Raw genomic sequence first — 16,323 nt, forward strand, 5'->3', positions numbered from 1 at the left:
TTGAATGAAATATTAATCTACAGTCAACTTTCCAATCTCTGTGGGTCAGTATGAGTTATTTTTTTTTTATGCCTTTCTCATCATCTCCATTCTTTCTAGACCAGCAAAGACACCAGAGCCAGCAGCACATTAACTTTCCTAAATCTTTTCTGATAAAGCCTCTTCAAAGTTCTGCTCCCAGCAGGAAGACATCCTGAACCAGATTTCACTCAAACTTCTGGATCTAATGACTAAGAGTCTCCCCTAGAAAATAAAACCTATGTAGCCCTTAATTTCTGAAGCACTCAGAAAATACGAAAAAAAGCAAAGTGAAATAAAAGGGTCCAAACTACCCTATTATGAGTCGGGTACCTGGGATAAGCAACAAAGGGCCTACAGACTTAATCAAAGATGTCACAGCGCAGTGAGGGGCAAAAAATGACAGTTCACCGAATCCAAAGTAGGAAAAGGCTTTTTGAAGAAGGTAAAAAGTATGCTATCCACTAAAAGGGTTGACTGTATGTGGCACGTAAAAATATGTAAGAAGCAGCCTTAAAGCATAACTCACAAGAGGGGACAGGGCCTACTTTTATCCAGCACATGGTTCGGAACACTGAGTATATCTGTGCAGGAACAAGAAAACACATAACATTTTGGGTGTTCAGATAGAGTCATTATTTAAGTACAGAACATGCTTTAGAAAAAAATTCTGGAAGTCTAATCTGTTATCACAATTACTTCAGGTTAGCAGATTTGAGGGAAAGGAGGATTTGAATCTTTTACTCTGTACAGCTCTGATTGTTTTTACAAGAATCATATATTTTTAAAATTTATTTATTTATTTTATTTTTGGCTGCTTTGGGTCTTTGCTGCTGTGCAAGGTCTTTCTCTAGTTGCGGCGAGCGGGGGCTACCCTTTGTTGTGGTGCATGGGCTTCTCATTGCGATGGCTTCTCTTGTTGCGGAGCACAGGCTCTAGGTGCGTGGCCTCCAGTAGTTGTGGCTCGCGGGCTCAAGAGTGCAGGCTCCATAGTTGTGGCGCACGGGCTTAGTTGCTCTGCGGCATGTGGGATCTCCCCAGACCAGGGCTCGAACCCGTGTCCCCTGCACTGGCAGGCGGATTCTTAACCACTGTGCCACCAGGGAAGCCCTACTTTTTAAAATAAGAATAACATATTAACTTAAAACCACAATGTATGCTTTCAATGAAATATTTTATTAAATAGGACTCTAATTCTGATATGTCAGGTATATTAATGCACAGTGTTTGAGCCCATTAAAACCAAGAGAACAATATGTTTTGGAAAAGAATTGCCCAGGGTTTGCTATTAGGACAATGTAAAAATTTATATTAAAAATTCCTTAAATGGCCTGTTTATTAGACATCGCTCATTGTTGTGTGAGATTTCACTCAGGCATGTCAAAAAGATGCACGGCCAGGTGGCTGTGGAAACTTCAAACCTGAACCCTCTGCTTTTTGGCCAGCTAATTTTTTCAACACTGTATTAAAACAATTTTTTTTAAATTTCAAGAATTTAATTTTCTTCCATTAGATTCCAGTGCATGAATTCTTAGCCTTTTTAGATTTTTCATGCCAGTTGAGACTCAGCAAGAGATGATTAATTTATATACGTATCTCTGACTCCCTGCCTCGAAACATGCTCTATTTTCAAAGTAATAATACCTGGTGTGTCTGGTATTTTATTTTGATGTGTTCTTTCACAGCAATCAGGCCATATTTAAAAGAGGCTCTTTGGCTACATGTAACATAGCAAAAAAGCTTAGGTGATGGGCTTCAGCATTAATTCTGTGTCTAAATCTGGGCTGTCCCTCTTGCTAGCCATATGACCTTGGACAAGTCACTTCACTTCTCCACCTCTGTTTTGTCCACCTAAAACCTCTCAGGTCTACATAGTAAGATAGCTTATAGATTTACTTATAGATTTATGGCACTTAACACAATGTCTGGCTTAAAGCAATGACTCAATAAAAATAATGTATTCTTAATATTCCCCCAAGGCTTAACAGCTTTTGCAGGTCTGCACACACCAGCCTGGAAATCTAACTGAGAGAATCTGAGCCGACAAAGCGTCTTGTTCGTAAGTCTTTTCCTTGGAATATTCTGCCTGGGGCTTTTGACTCTCACACCTGTCCAGGGTAGCACAACCTTGGGATAAGGCTTAATGGGAGGCCTGTGGGCATCTGTAAATCTCTCTGCTCAAGCAGCCCTGTTGCTTTGTTAAGAGTGTTTTAAATTTATCTTTATTTTTTATGTTTTGATTTTTTTCAATCCAGGCCATTTTTGTTTGATTTATTTTTAATTTATTTTAGATTATTCTCCTCATTCTTTTAAATCTTCAGTTCCTTAATGGTATTATTCCACTGCATATTTTATTATTTAGATTTGCCTTTTATTTTAAGCAGTTTATCAACTTATATAAATCTTTTATCATTTTTATTTAATTATATTTTATATTTAATTTTTCAATACTTTTTATCTTAATATTGTAAAAATTGCAATATTTTAAAATTATATTTCTGGTTTTTTTTTTCATACTAGGTGAAGTAAGTCAGACAGAGAAAGACAAATATCATATAATTTCGCTTATATGTGGAATCTAAGAAAATGATACAAATAAACTTATTTACAAAACAGAAATAGAGTCACAGATGTAGATAATAAACTTATGGTTACGGGGTGGGGGAAGGCAGGGAGAGGGATATTTTGGGAGATTGGGAATGACATATACACACTACTATATATAAAACAGATAACTAATAAGGACCTACTGTATAGCACAGGGAACTCTACTCAATACTCTGTAATGACATATGGGAAAAGAATCTAAAAAAGAGTGGATATATGTATATCTATAACTGATTCACTTTGCTATACAGCAGAAACTAACACAACATTGTAAATTAAGTATAATACTCCAATACAATTTTTTTTAAAAAGGAAAGAAAAAAATATTAACCCATATTTTTATTTCTTTTTACATATTAAATAATGGGTAAATATTAGGAGAAAAATTTAGACTAGTTCATCTCTTAAAGCAAAGAAACTCAGAGAGTTTTTCCTACTCTAGTTTGCCCTGAAAGGGATTAGAATATTGGAGACATTGGGTGGTGGCATGTCTACTATAACCAGTAGTGTTTAGGAAGGGGAAGCTGTAGCACTTCCAAATTTATCCATTTAAAAACAAAGCAGAAACAGGAACTCTGGCCCATCTGGAGCAGTGGAGACTCAAAGGATAGATCCCCTGTCTCCTGGATCACAACTCCTCCCCTCCACAAAGAAGTCTTTTGAAAACAGGGATTTTGGGTCAGTCCTGTTGAGATAAAGCTAACTGCACATTAATTTAAATGTGCTTTAGTTACTACAAATCAGTTGGCTAAGATACAGAGTGTGCAAAAAAGGGTTTATGTAGCAGGCCTGAGACAGGTGTCCTTAGAAAAGCCTGCTTTCAAGGTTGGCCTTGGCTTGCACCTGGGAACTTGACTGGTAAACAGATCCCTGGGCTGTTATCAGACTTCCCCTAATGATAAGGGTGGTTCACTGTCCTTAGACCATGCAAACAATAAAGTTTATGCAGAATGCCTGCTTTCCTTCTTCGAGTCTGGAATTTTGGTTCATGCTGGGTGGTGGGTGCTTACATGACCAGCCCCGATAAAAAAACCTTGGGTGCTTAGGGTCTAATGAGCTTCGCCGGGAGACAACACTTCACATGTGTTGCCACTACTGGTTGCTGGAGAATTAAGCACATCCTGTGTGACTTTCTGGGAGAGGACTCTTGGAAGCTTGCACCTGGTTTCCTCCAGACTTCACTCCACGCAACTTTGCTGATTTTGCTTTGCATCAAACTGTAATAAGTCTTAGCTGTCAGTGCAAACAAGTGCTGAGTCTTGTGAGTCCTTCTAGCAAATCATCAAACCTGGGGGTGGTCCTGGGGACACCGACAAACAGGGCTTCTCCTATCTCCAGACTGGCTGATAAATAATTAGTTCCTGGTTTAGTTCCTATCTTGGTATCTCTCCTCCAGACCAGATGGATGAACTTTCCTCTTTCGGTTTACTCTAAAAATTAACAATCCTAACCACCTGTCACTTAAACTGGAATCCTTAATTAAGGATAATTTTCCCCATGACTTGACTTTAAAAAGATCAAACTTTCTAAAGTCTCTGTTTGTCAGCTTGGTGGATTATCAAGGTCTCTCTCAGCAGTTCCACTTCTTGTCGTGACAGTACAGTCATCTCAGGACCAGCGTCCCTCATTCGGCCACTGGTGCAGTATCTGAGAAAGAGAACTCCATGGAGGTGGTCTCTGGTGAGGGGACACGAGAATCTCTGAGCACAGTGATTCTGCCACCTCTGTCTCTGCTCTGTCTTATGGTTTCTGCAGTGTTCCCCTTCAACATGGCCCTGGGCATTTATTCTTTGGTCATTGAAGGCCTGTGATCTAAGTGGTAATGTAAGCTCCTGGCTAGGCCTCAAGCAGCAGGAAAAGTCTGGAATCGGCTGCTATGCTTGTGAAAGAAATTGGTATGAAAAGTGGCCAAGGGAGAAAGAGGAAGTGAATTTTATATATTTCCTCAAATCAGGAAAAACTAGGTCTATCCAACCCTGCTGGTCACTGTCAGCAGATGCCATATTAGTTTACAACCCAAGCTACATGAGAGGTGAATTGGTTATACCCTTCTAGAATTGAAAAAAAAAAAAACTGCGTGGAACTTGCCTCTTGGAGTATGGGATCTTAGTATGTGCAGTATGATGCTAAAATTCTCTCTGCCTGCAAGGAACCTAGATTTTTAAAAATGGTTCCATTTCCTCCAGAGTTTTACTTTTTTTTTTTTTTAAACAAAGACAAAATGAACGGGGCTTCCCTGGTGGCTCAGTGGTTAAGAATCCGCCTGCCAATGCAGGGGACATGGGTTCAAGCCTTGGTCCAGGAAGATCCCACATGCCGTGGAGCAACTAAGCCCGTGCACCACAACTACTGAGCCTGCATGCTGCAACTACTGAAGCCCACATGCCCAGAGCACCCGCAACAAGAGAAGCCACAGCAATAAGAAGCCCGCACACCGCAACGAAGAGTAGCCCCCAGCTTGCCGCAACTAGAGAAAGCCCATGTGCAGCAATGAAGACCCAACAAATCCAAAAATAAATTAAGACAAAATGGACTGGCTTCTTTAATCTCAAGGCTCTGGGACCCCTGTATCCTCCAAATTTTACTTCTCAAGACAAAAAGGCACAAGTTACACTTTACAGCTTAGTGTACACTAGCTCTCAGTAAAGGTCAGATAAATTCTAGATAGATGATAGATAGATAGATAGATAGATAGATAGATAGATAGATGATAGATAGACAGATACTTACATGAACTATTATTATCCTATTCTGATCTCTGGTTTCAATTTGTCCTTTGAACTTCCTATGCCATGTACCTGACGTAATCATTTTGGGGGATCTGGATATCAAGACTGACAATCTCACTTGGAGATAACCTCTTCTTTAAAAAAAATTTTCAACTACTTTATTGAGGTATGATTGGCATACAAAAAGCTGTACATATTTAATGTATACAACTTGATGAGTTTGGAGGTAAGTATACTTCCATGAAAACATCACCACAATCCATGCCATAAACATATCCATCACCTCTAAAAGTTTCCTCCCATCTTCTTTATTATTATCATTATTATTTTGTGATAACTTAAGATCTACCCTCTTAGCACATTAGTCAAACAAATAACAAAGTTTCAGTTCCACAAGATGAGTTCTAGAGATCCACTGTACAGCATAGAGCTTATAATTAACAATCATGTATTATATTAAAGTTTTGAGTAAAATAAATACCAATAAGGAGCTCTGGAACCGACCAAAGGTGTGCATTTAGTATAAATGAGCCCAACCTAAGAGTAGACCATATCCTATGACATCTGAGAGGCTGTTCATCTCAGTTTTAAGTCTCAGCATCAGTTTCCTCAAAATTTGGTGTCCAAAGCCCCTTCCTTCTCACTCCTCTATGATATGCCCTCTCCAATCTTTGAAGCCACCTTAAATCCTTTTGGGAGAGAACCATAATATAAATAAACAAAACACATTTGATAGATCGTTACCCCTGATTCTGAAGTTTAATGTAAATGTAAACGTTTGCAGTCCAGCTTCTCATAAAAGCTTTGATCAACTTGATTCAAACCAAAATAGGCACTGTGAGTCATCTCCATTTTGGTGGTATGCAGGTTAAAGCGAGGTATGGTGAGTGAAAAGTCAATTAATTTATGTTCGTCCATTTAAACCCAATTCCAAATAATTTGAATTTTGTATTAAAAGCAGTCTTCCAATATAAGTTTCTACTTGTACTTACCAAAAAAAGTTTTAAATTCTCTAGAAAAGCTATTTTTCTCCTTCTTGAGATGATTATCATAATTCAATCCATAGAGAAGGAACTGGGTGGGAATATATTAACATATCAATCCAGCTCAAAATAACTTAATGCAGTTATTTTCTGCTTTCCTTTCTCTGCCAGGGGTGCCACCTCTACACAACCTATGTGTAAATAAAAAAGTTTTCTGTTATGCTGTAGATTGTGTCTCGCTGTAATTGGAAACCTCCCTAATTAATCTTCTGAGCAGATACACAGCGAGCAAATTCTTGCTGTGCTGAGTGTTGCGAAGAGGACTGCAAGGCTTTCGCAGGCAACTCTGCCTTAGGAGGGCACTTTGGGAAAGAGCACAGTCTTCTTATATGATATGAAACACCACAGAGTACTGTTCAGCTTACACACTGACAAATGGTTTGAGTAGAAACTTTTTAACATAGTGATGGTTTAACACATGTCACCAAGGAAAGCATACAAGTGAGAACAATTTTGAAAACACATTTGTAGAGCTTACCGTTGGTCAACTCATGTTCCTGCTGTTATTTGAATCACAGCTGAATACATACATAGGGTAGCCTCTCCAGGTGTGTTTGGAGATTTAGAAATCATTTGACAGGGACTTCCCTGGTGGCGCAGTCGTTAAGAATCTCCTGCCAATGCAGGGGACACGGGTTCAAGCCCTCGTCCGGGAAGATCCCACATGCTGCAGAGCAACTAAGCCTGTGCGCCACAACTACTGAGCCTGCGCTCTAGAGCCCACAGGCCACAACTACAGAGCCGGCATGCTGCAACTACTGAAGTCCACGCGCCTAGAGCCCGTGCTCCACAGCAAGAGAAGCCACCACAAGGAGAAGCCCGCGCACCGCAACGAAGAGTAGCCCCTGCTCGCCACAACTAGAGAGAAAGCCCACGCGCAGCAACAAAGACCCAGTGCAGCGAAAAAAAAAAAAGAAAGAAATAAATCATTTGACATCTAAGGGTAACAAAACCATGCGAACTCAATGACTGGTAGGTGAGAAATTTATTGGATCTAGTTAACTGATTTTTCTACTATGTTTTTTGTAAGAACTAAATCTGATTTTCTGCCCTTCTAGACAGGTTGATGAATTCATAAGAAATCTCCTTCTCTAAGATGTGGTCCCATGACAACCTCGGTACTCCAACTGTCTCATGCAGTGTTGTGAGAACAGCTAATTGGCAGATTCCCAACTCAAGAAGTGAAACTATCTTCCCACCCACAATCTTTCCTATGTGTTCTGAAAAATTTCAGAAGACAAAAGAGAAGGGGAAAACCTCAGAAACATCACAACCCAAAGAGATCTAGTTGAATACATAAAATATCTCCAATAAATAATGCAGCTTCTCCCTCCCACGCCAGCTCTTCAGGGCATAGATCCAACAGTGGCGAGGTTTGTGCCATCTGACTTATTTCTATAATTTCTCCTTTAAAAAAAAGCAGCTATTCTTTCTCAAAAGGAACTGATGACCAGTGTATCATACAATAGTCATAAATGATCAAGCAGGCCCAAAACACTGATATGAACAGTATTTTATTAACAAAAAGGAAAATTATATATAGAGGAAGACAGTAAGAGCCTGACATTACCTGACTCTTGTGAAATTCAAAGTATAAGATTTCTTTGTGCTCACTGTCACGTATTTCAGGAAATGACCACAACCTGGAAAGTCTATAAAAGATAAACTAAAAACCTGCAACAGAGAATTTCAGAAGCTCGTAAGGCACCAACCAGAGTGGATTAAATATAAAATTATAAAAATACTTCAGTACATTGATAACTCCAAATCCAAATTACAAAAGCCAGGGAGAATGTAAATTGCATAAAACTTTTATTATTTATTAGCAGTGTATTATTCTACACTTTAAAATAGAACAAAATATCTTTTTGAAGGTAAACTATTCATAACAAAATACATGTCAAACAATTTTTATTATTGGAGTAGAATCACGTTGCTATATACTTTCTATATTATACACATATACTTCTTGGTTTGTCTATGTATGCACATGTGTATAAATAATTTTAAGACATACCCATGTAGATACATATGACTAAATACACACATAATTATGAAAAATTTACAGTAGTCAATTTTACAATCATTTAGTAGCTGCACATAAATTAGTATTCACAGAACTAAAACTGTCACTATGGTTCCCTTTCCCCCACTTCTCAAATATCATCTGAATTACCCTTCACTGATAATTTTGAAAAAATACTATCATTTTCCTATACAATTAACCAATCATTTTTTACAATAACTCATAATAAAATATTTTACTATTTTAGCTTTAGAAAAGGTATACAGTTTAATTCCACTTAGTTTAATTTTTGATTCCTAAAACATACAATTCCTTTTTTTCATCAGTTTAGTGCAATTGTTTGGTACTTCAGTTTTTGAAGGTTAAATTAACGAACCTGAGTCAAACATTCATTCAAATGCCTTTTTTAAAATGTAAAACATAAACAAGATGTTTGATGAAGCATGTATAATAGTCTCAATGTACCCCCTTCTAATAAATATATGATAAATAACTCAATGGTTGAGAGTAAAGCGCTTCATATGAATCCACTGAACTGTCTCTGAGTAGTCCATTCTTAAGCAGCATGGAAAACAAACAGGATCAAAGACTCCCCAACTCCCCAAGGAAAAGAAGCTTACAGGCTTCTGGAGCCTAAATATAAGATTACATTTACATGAAAGGGCTGTGAAGTACCTAGGAGTCCTTTCATTTTCATGTTAGGTTTCAGATATGCTAGCTTGTGTGTCAGGGGTTTGTGATCTGTTTTAAACTTATCTCCTCTATTAATACATTGAACTACTTAGCAGCATCTTTTTCAGTTTTTTTTCTCTTCATTGATTTAGAACTGGTGCCAGACCATGTGTGAATACAGGCAAAAACCTCGTACCAAAAACCAGAATACTCTAATTGGGTTACGAACTCTTTTGAGAGGAGGAAAGAAAAGCATTTGGACTGTAGAGTCATTTCATAGAGCAAAACCATTCTTTCAGAAGAAATATTCGATGAATTCTGATCTTCAGCTGGATGTTAAATTTTGTTAAAACCCCCAAAGATGCAAAGCTAAATGGCTCAGCAACAAAAACAAAGGGAAATGAAATGGTCTAAATAAGCCATATCAAATGACTGTACTCTTGCTAGAGATAAACTCGGATAAACTTAAGTTAGACTGACTTCCCAAAAGAATGAACTGTTCTGCCATATTCATAGTGGGAACAGAAAAATCACTTTCTAAAAACTTTCTCCCTTACTTTTTCTTAATAAAGAGGAATTATTTATTCATTGTAGATAAAACCATACTAAACAAATTCAAAATACAAATTTTTGGTAGCAAACAGGAAGAAAACCTAAGTCAAAATATAGTCTAGTTTTTACATAATTTTATATATTTATAAATTTATCAAAATAGTCTTTTAAAGTTCACAATACATACATAACACTGTACATGTAAATGTAATAACAAATGTATTATGAAATACATTAAAAAATAACCTTTCAAAATACCAAATTCAACATGAAAACTGTCTTAAAAAGGGTTGACATCTTCATAAACATAGTTTCAGTGCATTGATAGTAGTCATTAACCAGAGTTTTCTGGTTTCAAGTCTCATGAAGGTCTTATCTTAGTGCTCTCTTTAATTTAAGGTAAGAAGGCAGAGATATTCTTCTGGCAAAAGCAGCTGCTTTCTCTCTACATTGCTCGTCCAGATGAAGCAATTGTGTCTAAGAGTAGAACAGTTTTCACCGGAGTAGCAAGGCCTTAGTAATGAACATATTCAGACTGAAGGGACTGTGCAGGGGAGAGACATAAACTGAGGTTAAATTCCACCACACACAAAATTTCTTGTACATTATGCAGCTTCTTTCTTCAACACAAGGCAATTTGGGTCTATTATGTAAAAGATAAATGAATAAACTAGAAAAGAATAGAAAAAGATGAGGGAAACGAAGTATTTGCTAAGAATGAGATATTCAATTAGGTAAAGTAATTGCAAGAAAACTTTATATTTTAAAAGGCTTACTAATTTAATACTAGTGATTAAAAATTAAGTATTATTTGGAAATTGGTAGGTAGCACTAAACTTGCTTTTAAGCTTTTGTACAATACTACTGAGTTTTACTCAAAAGTACTAAATGATATTTGTAACTAAATAGAAGATTATTAGAGTATACTTTAAGGAATATATATACTTTTTATTTAATGCAATGCATAGCAAATGAATGTTAATGCTTCTAATGCAGGAGAATTAGCCATCATTTAAATAGATTCCTTAAGGATGTATGGATATAATAAATACCTTATAAATCCTTTCCACTTAGGGGGGACACAAAGCACTTATAGCTTTGAAATCTGATCTTAAGACCCAAAAAGCTTTTGTGTAGAAGAGTCTTGCAGTCATAACATAATAAACAGTGGGCAACTTTCAAGAAAAATAAATAATGCAACATCCCACATCACATTAGATAAGAACATATAAAAGGAGCATGCTTCAGATATGTAATCAGAATGCATTGACAATAGACATAAACCAGGAAAAGATAAAGACAGGTAGAGAAAATCTGCCAAACAGTTATTTTTGAGCAGCAAACAGCAGTTAGAAAGAAGAAACATAAATCAGCCTAAACATTAACAATTTCTCTGCATAATTCTTCTAGTCAAATACCTTAGAAAAATAAAGTTTACTTGATTTGCTACCAAATGCCCTTTTCTCTTCCTCCAATAATTATTTTTCAAATTTATCTGCAGCATTTTATTAATAGGTCATCAATTCTGAGAATGGTCCATTTTATTGATAGTATGGGTATCAGTAAAAAAGAATCTGTCCATTTTGCATATAATTTACAAAAGGATTCAAACTATCTTTGAACAGCTTCAAAATCCCAGTGAACTTTATACCCTATCAACAGCCATTTACTACATAAGTATCTATCAACACCGTGAGTCAAAAGTTATGGTCCTTGCCCTCAAAGGGCAAAAGACCACACTGTCATACAGACATAAAGTGAAAAGACAAAGGTGCCAACATTAAATAATAACATACATAGGGTGACAGTAACATTGTGCACAAGCAAAAGATTAGGCAAGGGGTGGAAAAGGAAGGTCATGGCAGGGAGGTGCGTTCTTGAGGCTGCAAGTTTCAAGGAAGAGGTTAAATGTTAAGAGCAGGAAGAAAAAAAGGAAAAGGTTTGGCAAACTGGCTTTCTCACTATAGCATGTAGTTTATGTCAAGGCTTCAAAACAGGAGAGATGATCAAGACTTAGGGTACTATAATGTAAATATACCTGAACTCACAGAGAGAATAAGAGGTAAAACTCTGAGAAAGTCCAGTGAAACTGGTCCAATGCCTTGAAGCCCATTTAACTTGTGGGACATCAGCTACCATCCTAGCAGTTAGAGCTTGAAAGTGGACTATCATTTTTCTAGGTGCTTTTTCCCAGTTTCTTCTGAAATCTCTGCAGAGAGGGCAGAGCCACGAGGCCTCCCCAGCAGCAAAAATGCCACACATGCATGCTATGCACTGGCCAATGCTTTCTTGGGAATATTTTAACTTTCGCTTTTGTTCTAATTAGAAAAGTTATTCATACTAACATAAATTATAAAGCTCCTCTGATTGCTTGAAAATTTACAACAAAGTTGTTTTTGCAAGCACCTCTAAAGTTCCATCAACTCTCAATAAATAGAAATACAGCAAATGAACAGACACTAGACAAGTGACCTTTGTTAAACTAACTTTCTTCCAGGTTAAAGTGTTTTACATTATGCATCAATATATAGGGGGTAAATATGTGTGTACATGTATTTATTTATTTTATGGAATCATGATACCCACTGAACTAGAAAATGGAAATAGTTTAGAATATTAGACTAAGGATTTCAATCATTCATGTGAAGTATATATTCATTAGTCTCTGGCAGACAGCCTTTCCTTGCACACAGCAGAGGTCAGAAACTCTGGCTGGTGTTTAATCCAGCCTTCAGATTCAGATGACCACAGTCTTTACTGCTTCCTTTGCCACTCACCCAGTTTGCTCACTTACATTGCCTAATTCTCTCTGCAGGTCTCTGTAAACGAATGAAGACATGATTTGGCCAAAGAATGAAACTTCTGTCATGCTGATTAATTCATTCAACAAACAATTATTGAACATCAATAGTATGTATATATTAGGTACTGTGGGATAAAAATATGATACCAAAATTCTCGAAACCAAACATATCCCATGGTTTCTTTATATGGTGTAAAAAAAATTAAAGAAAATAAGAGATCAGTAAAACGGGTTTAGCAAATTATTCCGACATCAGTGTTTTGCAACAAATTAACCCCTTTTCATTTTCAGTCTAAAACAAAAATCTTAATGTAACTGGACTTAGGGAAGAAAGAGAATTGTTAAAATCTACAAGACCTATCATTTTTGAAAAGTATAACTAATATTTTGAGGCCTTTTCACTGGGGAAACAATAGTGACAGAAATTCAGATTTCAGGCACCACGTGTTTATATAATGGGGTTGTACTCAGGGTATCTGGTTCATTTGTTTTCCAAATGTACATGTATCCTAAAGTTATTAATATCCCAGTTATTGGCACTTTTAATTTTTATAGTAAAAATGAAAATGCACTGTGTACTCCATAAACAATATCATTATTGCTATTGATTTTATTATTCAAAAAATAGATTAACTGAAGTACAACTAACTGGAATTTTTGGTACATTAGATATACTACTTAACAGGTCAATTATTCTGTAAAAGATGCTTATTGAATACTTTCTACATACCGGGCACAGTTGTAAACATCTTATATGTATTAACTCATTAAACGCTCTGAACAACTCATTTTACAGATGGGGAAATTGAGGCACAAAGCAGTAAAGTTACTTGCCCAAGATCATGCAACTAGGAAGGAATCTGAACTCCAGCAGTCTGGCTGTAAAGCCCAAACTCTTAGCCACCACAATATAATGCCTCAAGACGCTTCCAGCATTTGTCCTGTGATTCACTACATATTCAAATAAACATTCTCTATCACATGACACAGACAAATAATGAGCAGGGTATGATCCTGAGCAAGCAAAGAAATACTAACATACAAAAGAGAGGGTACTATTTATTACTGCAAAGGAGATATGATTTTTAAATGATTTTCAATAGAACTGAATCCAAAAGAATTTTCAGGAATATTCTATAAGGAAATTTTCTTTATAAGAACACTCATGTTTAAATATTCTGATTAAAGTTTTAATTCTGCTTAGCCAATTTTTTTATCATTACCATAGAATTGATACCTAATGTATCTGAAAAATAAAAACAAACAAACCCCTCAGCAATGACAATGATATGGTTATGAAGGAAGCGAGACCTGAGGTGTAAATATTATTTTACAAAGTAGCACTTATTTATATAACCAAGAGATTTTAATTTCTTTAATAGAAAATTCAAGTTCATGTGGCCATTAGGTTCAACTGGGTCACAGTGAGTTAAGACCAGATCAAGTTTATCACGATCATATGGTATTTTTACAGTATGAACACCCTAAACTAGTAACACAGCAATATTCAGCCTGCAAATGAAGGATAAAATTACCTTACACTGCAGCCCCCAAAATTTTTATGTCAAAATATAAGCTTCCAGCAAGAATTCTTGCTCTGAAAGCAGCTGGATTTGACACAAAACACAGTGTTAGGTAAGGAGATCAAGACAATTTGTTCTGTTCTGGAAATGTGCTACTATCTGTTTTGGCAGATGTAGGTAGTGACATTAAAAATTTAGGTATTCTGGGGGTGTTTCTTTTTTAAACAGCCCAGTTACCTAATCATGGTAGAAAAATGTCTAATAATTATTGATATAAATACTGTACAAATAGTTAATAAATAAAACTATAAACTATCAAAAACAGCAAATTGTAAAGAATAATGAAAGTTAAGGTCTTTGCGAGCAAATGAATGCAATAATGTCTTAGTGTTCAAACAACTTGGACCAAAGGACCCTATGATCTGGAGTGTTGGTTTCCTAGTAGGTCAAAATCACCGTGTGCTTTTGTCACACTGACTTTTTCTTTCCTGCATTTCCCCATTTTCCCAAGTCCCTTAGGAAGAAAAAAATAGTCTACTAGTTACCTTGGTTTGAGTTCTAACTACAGAAGCAAAAAGCACCTACAGAGGCAAAAAGTGATTTGTTTTACACTTTGCTGTACATCTGAAACTAACACAATATTGTAAATTAACTCTACTTCAATTTTTAAAAAGTGATTTGTTTTAATGGCATCACTGATAGTTAAAGGAAAGAAACACATGTTTGGTAATATGGTCTCTTATATATAACTCCAGTGTTTTTAAGTTTTAATGAACAAATGAGGAAAAAATAAACACTGGTGAAAAATAAATTTATCTATAACTGCCTCTATACTCCTGGGTCTTTTATGGCTTTGCAATGGAGTCTCCAGTTGTAATGTTTGTAAGTTAAAAACACACAAAATGCGTGCATTGATACATACTTCCACAAATGTGGTTTCACAATACTACTGAAAGTATTTGCCTCTGCTAACATGATAATACTTCTGCAATAACACTAGTAGAAGCATAGCTGGATAAGGTTTTATTGGCATCATATTAGGTTAAGGTTTGTGATAAAATCAGGTTTGTGATAAAATCAGCTTCAAAAGAGGTATAAGTATTTTTCTACAGTGCTCTCTAAGCATTTCAGGGACCCTAAGATTTAACAATGCAATTTTGGTTAACTAAAATGCTATACAAACTATTCTTTCACCTTCCTGCATAACTTTTAATAGATTCTTTTTTCTAGGGGAACTTAATATGTGCTCTTCAACAATCACAAAGAGCTCAATTGTTAGATGACAGATTGTTGACACTCAATTTGACTCAGCCAACCATTACATGCGTGTTTTCAGTTCATCTGAACACCAAAATTATATTGATGCAAGCTTGGTTGAAATGTATTTTCTTTTATTTTAATAAAGCCATATTTGTAGAAAAAAAAAAACAAAACTCTCAGATTGCTGTATATTAAAGTTAAAGCTGAGAAGTTGTTTGCTTTTTATTAGTGCTTCCTGCGCTTGCAATGATTATGGGCCCCTAATTAGCCCTTTGCTTAACTTTCATGAACCTAGATAGATTATCCAACGTTTAGTTCAATAAATATTTATTAGGTGCTTTCCACACTTTGGAACCTGAGAAAACAAAGATGCCTCTGAGGAGCTTAAAAGCCAGCAGAGGAGAGAGAGAATCACATACAGCTGACTATACTATGAGAGAAACCAGAGGGTGAGAACAAAGTCCCACGAGAGATGAGAAGGACAAGGCTTTCTGCCTGGATGGGTCACAAATGCCTCATCAAAAAGATAACTAGTGAGCCAGGCCAGGAAATAAAAAACCAAGCAGAGACAGGAGGAAAAGCAGAGTAAACTGCTTGTGCTAGGGGCTCAGCACGAGGCAGAACGTCAGTCAGGATGCCGGGTGGAGCTGCTGGAGAAGACAGGGCGGGAGGCACGTGGTCTGATGGGGAAGGGCGCCGAGGGGCAGGCAAGGGATCCAGACCAGACCCTGTGTGCAAAGTGGAGACGATGAATGACTCTTAACACAGGAATGATTTAATCAGCTGTGCCTTAGACATCCAGCGCTGGCAGCAGTACAGAGGAAAGTTTAAAGGCAAGAGATACTGAAGGCAGGGAGGAAATTTAAAATGCTAACCCAGTAGTCCACGAAGACCTCAATGAAGGCAGCAGTGATAAGAATGGAGAAACAAAATACGGACATTTCAAAGGGAAAACTGCTAGGACTTAGTGGCTGGATGTGGCACAGGGAAGGCAGAAGTAACGTCAAAGACCATTCCAAATTTCTAGCTTGGATGATTGGATGTATAAAGATCGCAGTCAGTAAGCCAGGAAACAAAAGGAGGAGTAGAC

At 36.7% G+C, this 16,323-nt stretch overlaps 1 protein-coding gene across 2 annotated transcripts in view; it reads right to left on the bottom strand.

Moving 5' to 3' along the window:
- Positions 1 to 8,192: 8,192 nt before the first annotated feature.
- Positions 8,193 to 16,323, bottom strand: part of CDC14A (cell division cycle 14A) — a 183,492-nt gene continuing 175,361 nt past the window's right edge. The window contains exon 16 of one of the 2 annotated variants that reach the window (XM_029227789.1): positions 8,193 to 10,191. In XM_029227789.1, the coding sequence (XP_029083622.1) occupies positions 10,162 to 10,191 (30 nt within the window). In that variant the 3' untranslated portion in view covers positions 8,193 to 10,161. The remainder of the gene's footprint in view (positions 10,192 to 16,323) is intronic. The other variant, XR_003794349.1, reaches the window with a different exon arrangement.

This window comes from Monodon monoceros, unplaced genomic scaffold, assembly GCF_005190385.1.
Source record: "Monodon monoceros isolate NGI ecotype Baffin Bay Population unplaced genomic scaffold, NGI_Narwhal_1 Super_Scaffold_18, whole genome shotgun sequence".
NCBI classification, from domain to species: Eukaryota; Metazoa; Chordata; class Mammalia; order Artiodactyla; family Monodontidae; genus Monodon; species Monodon monoceros.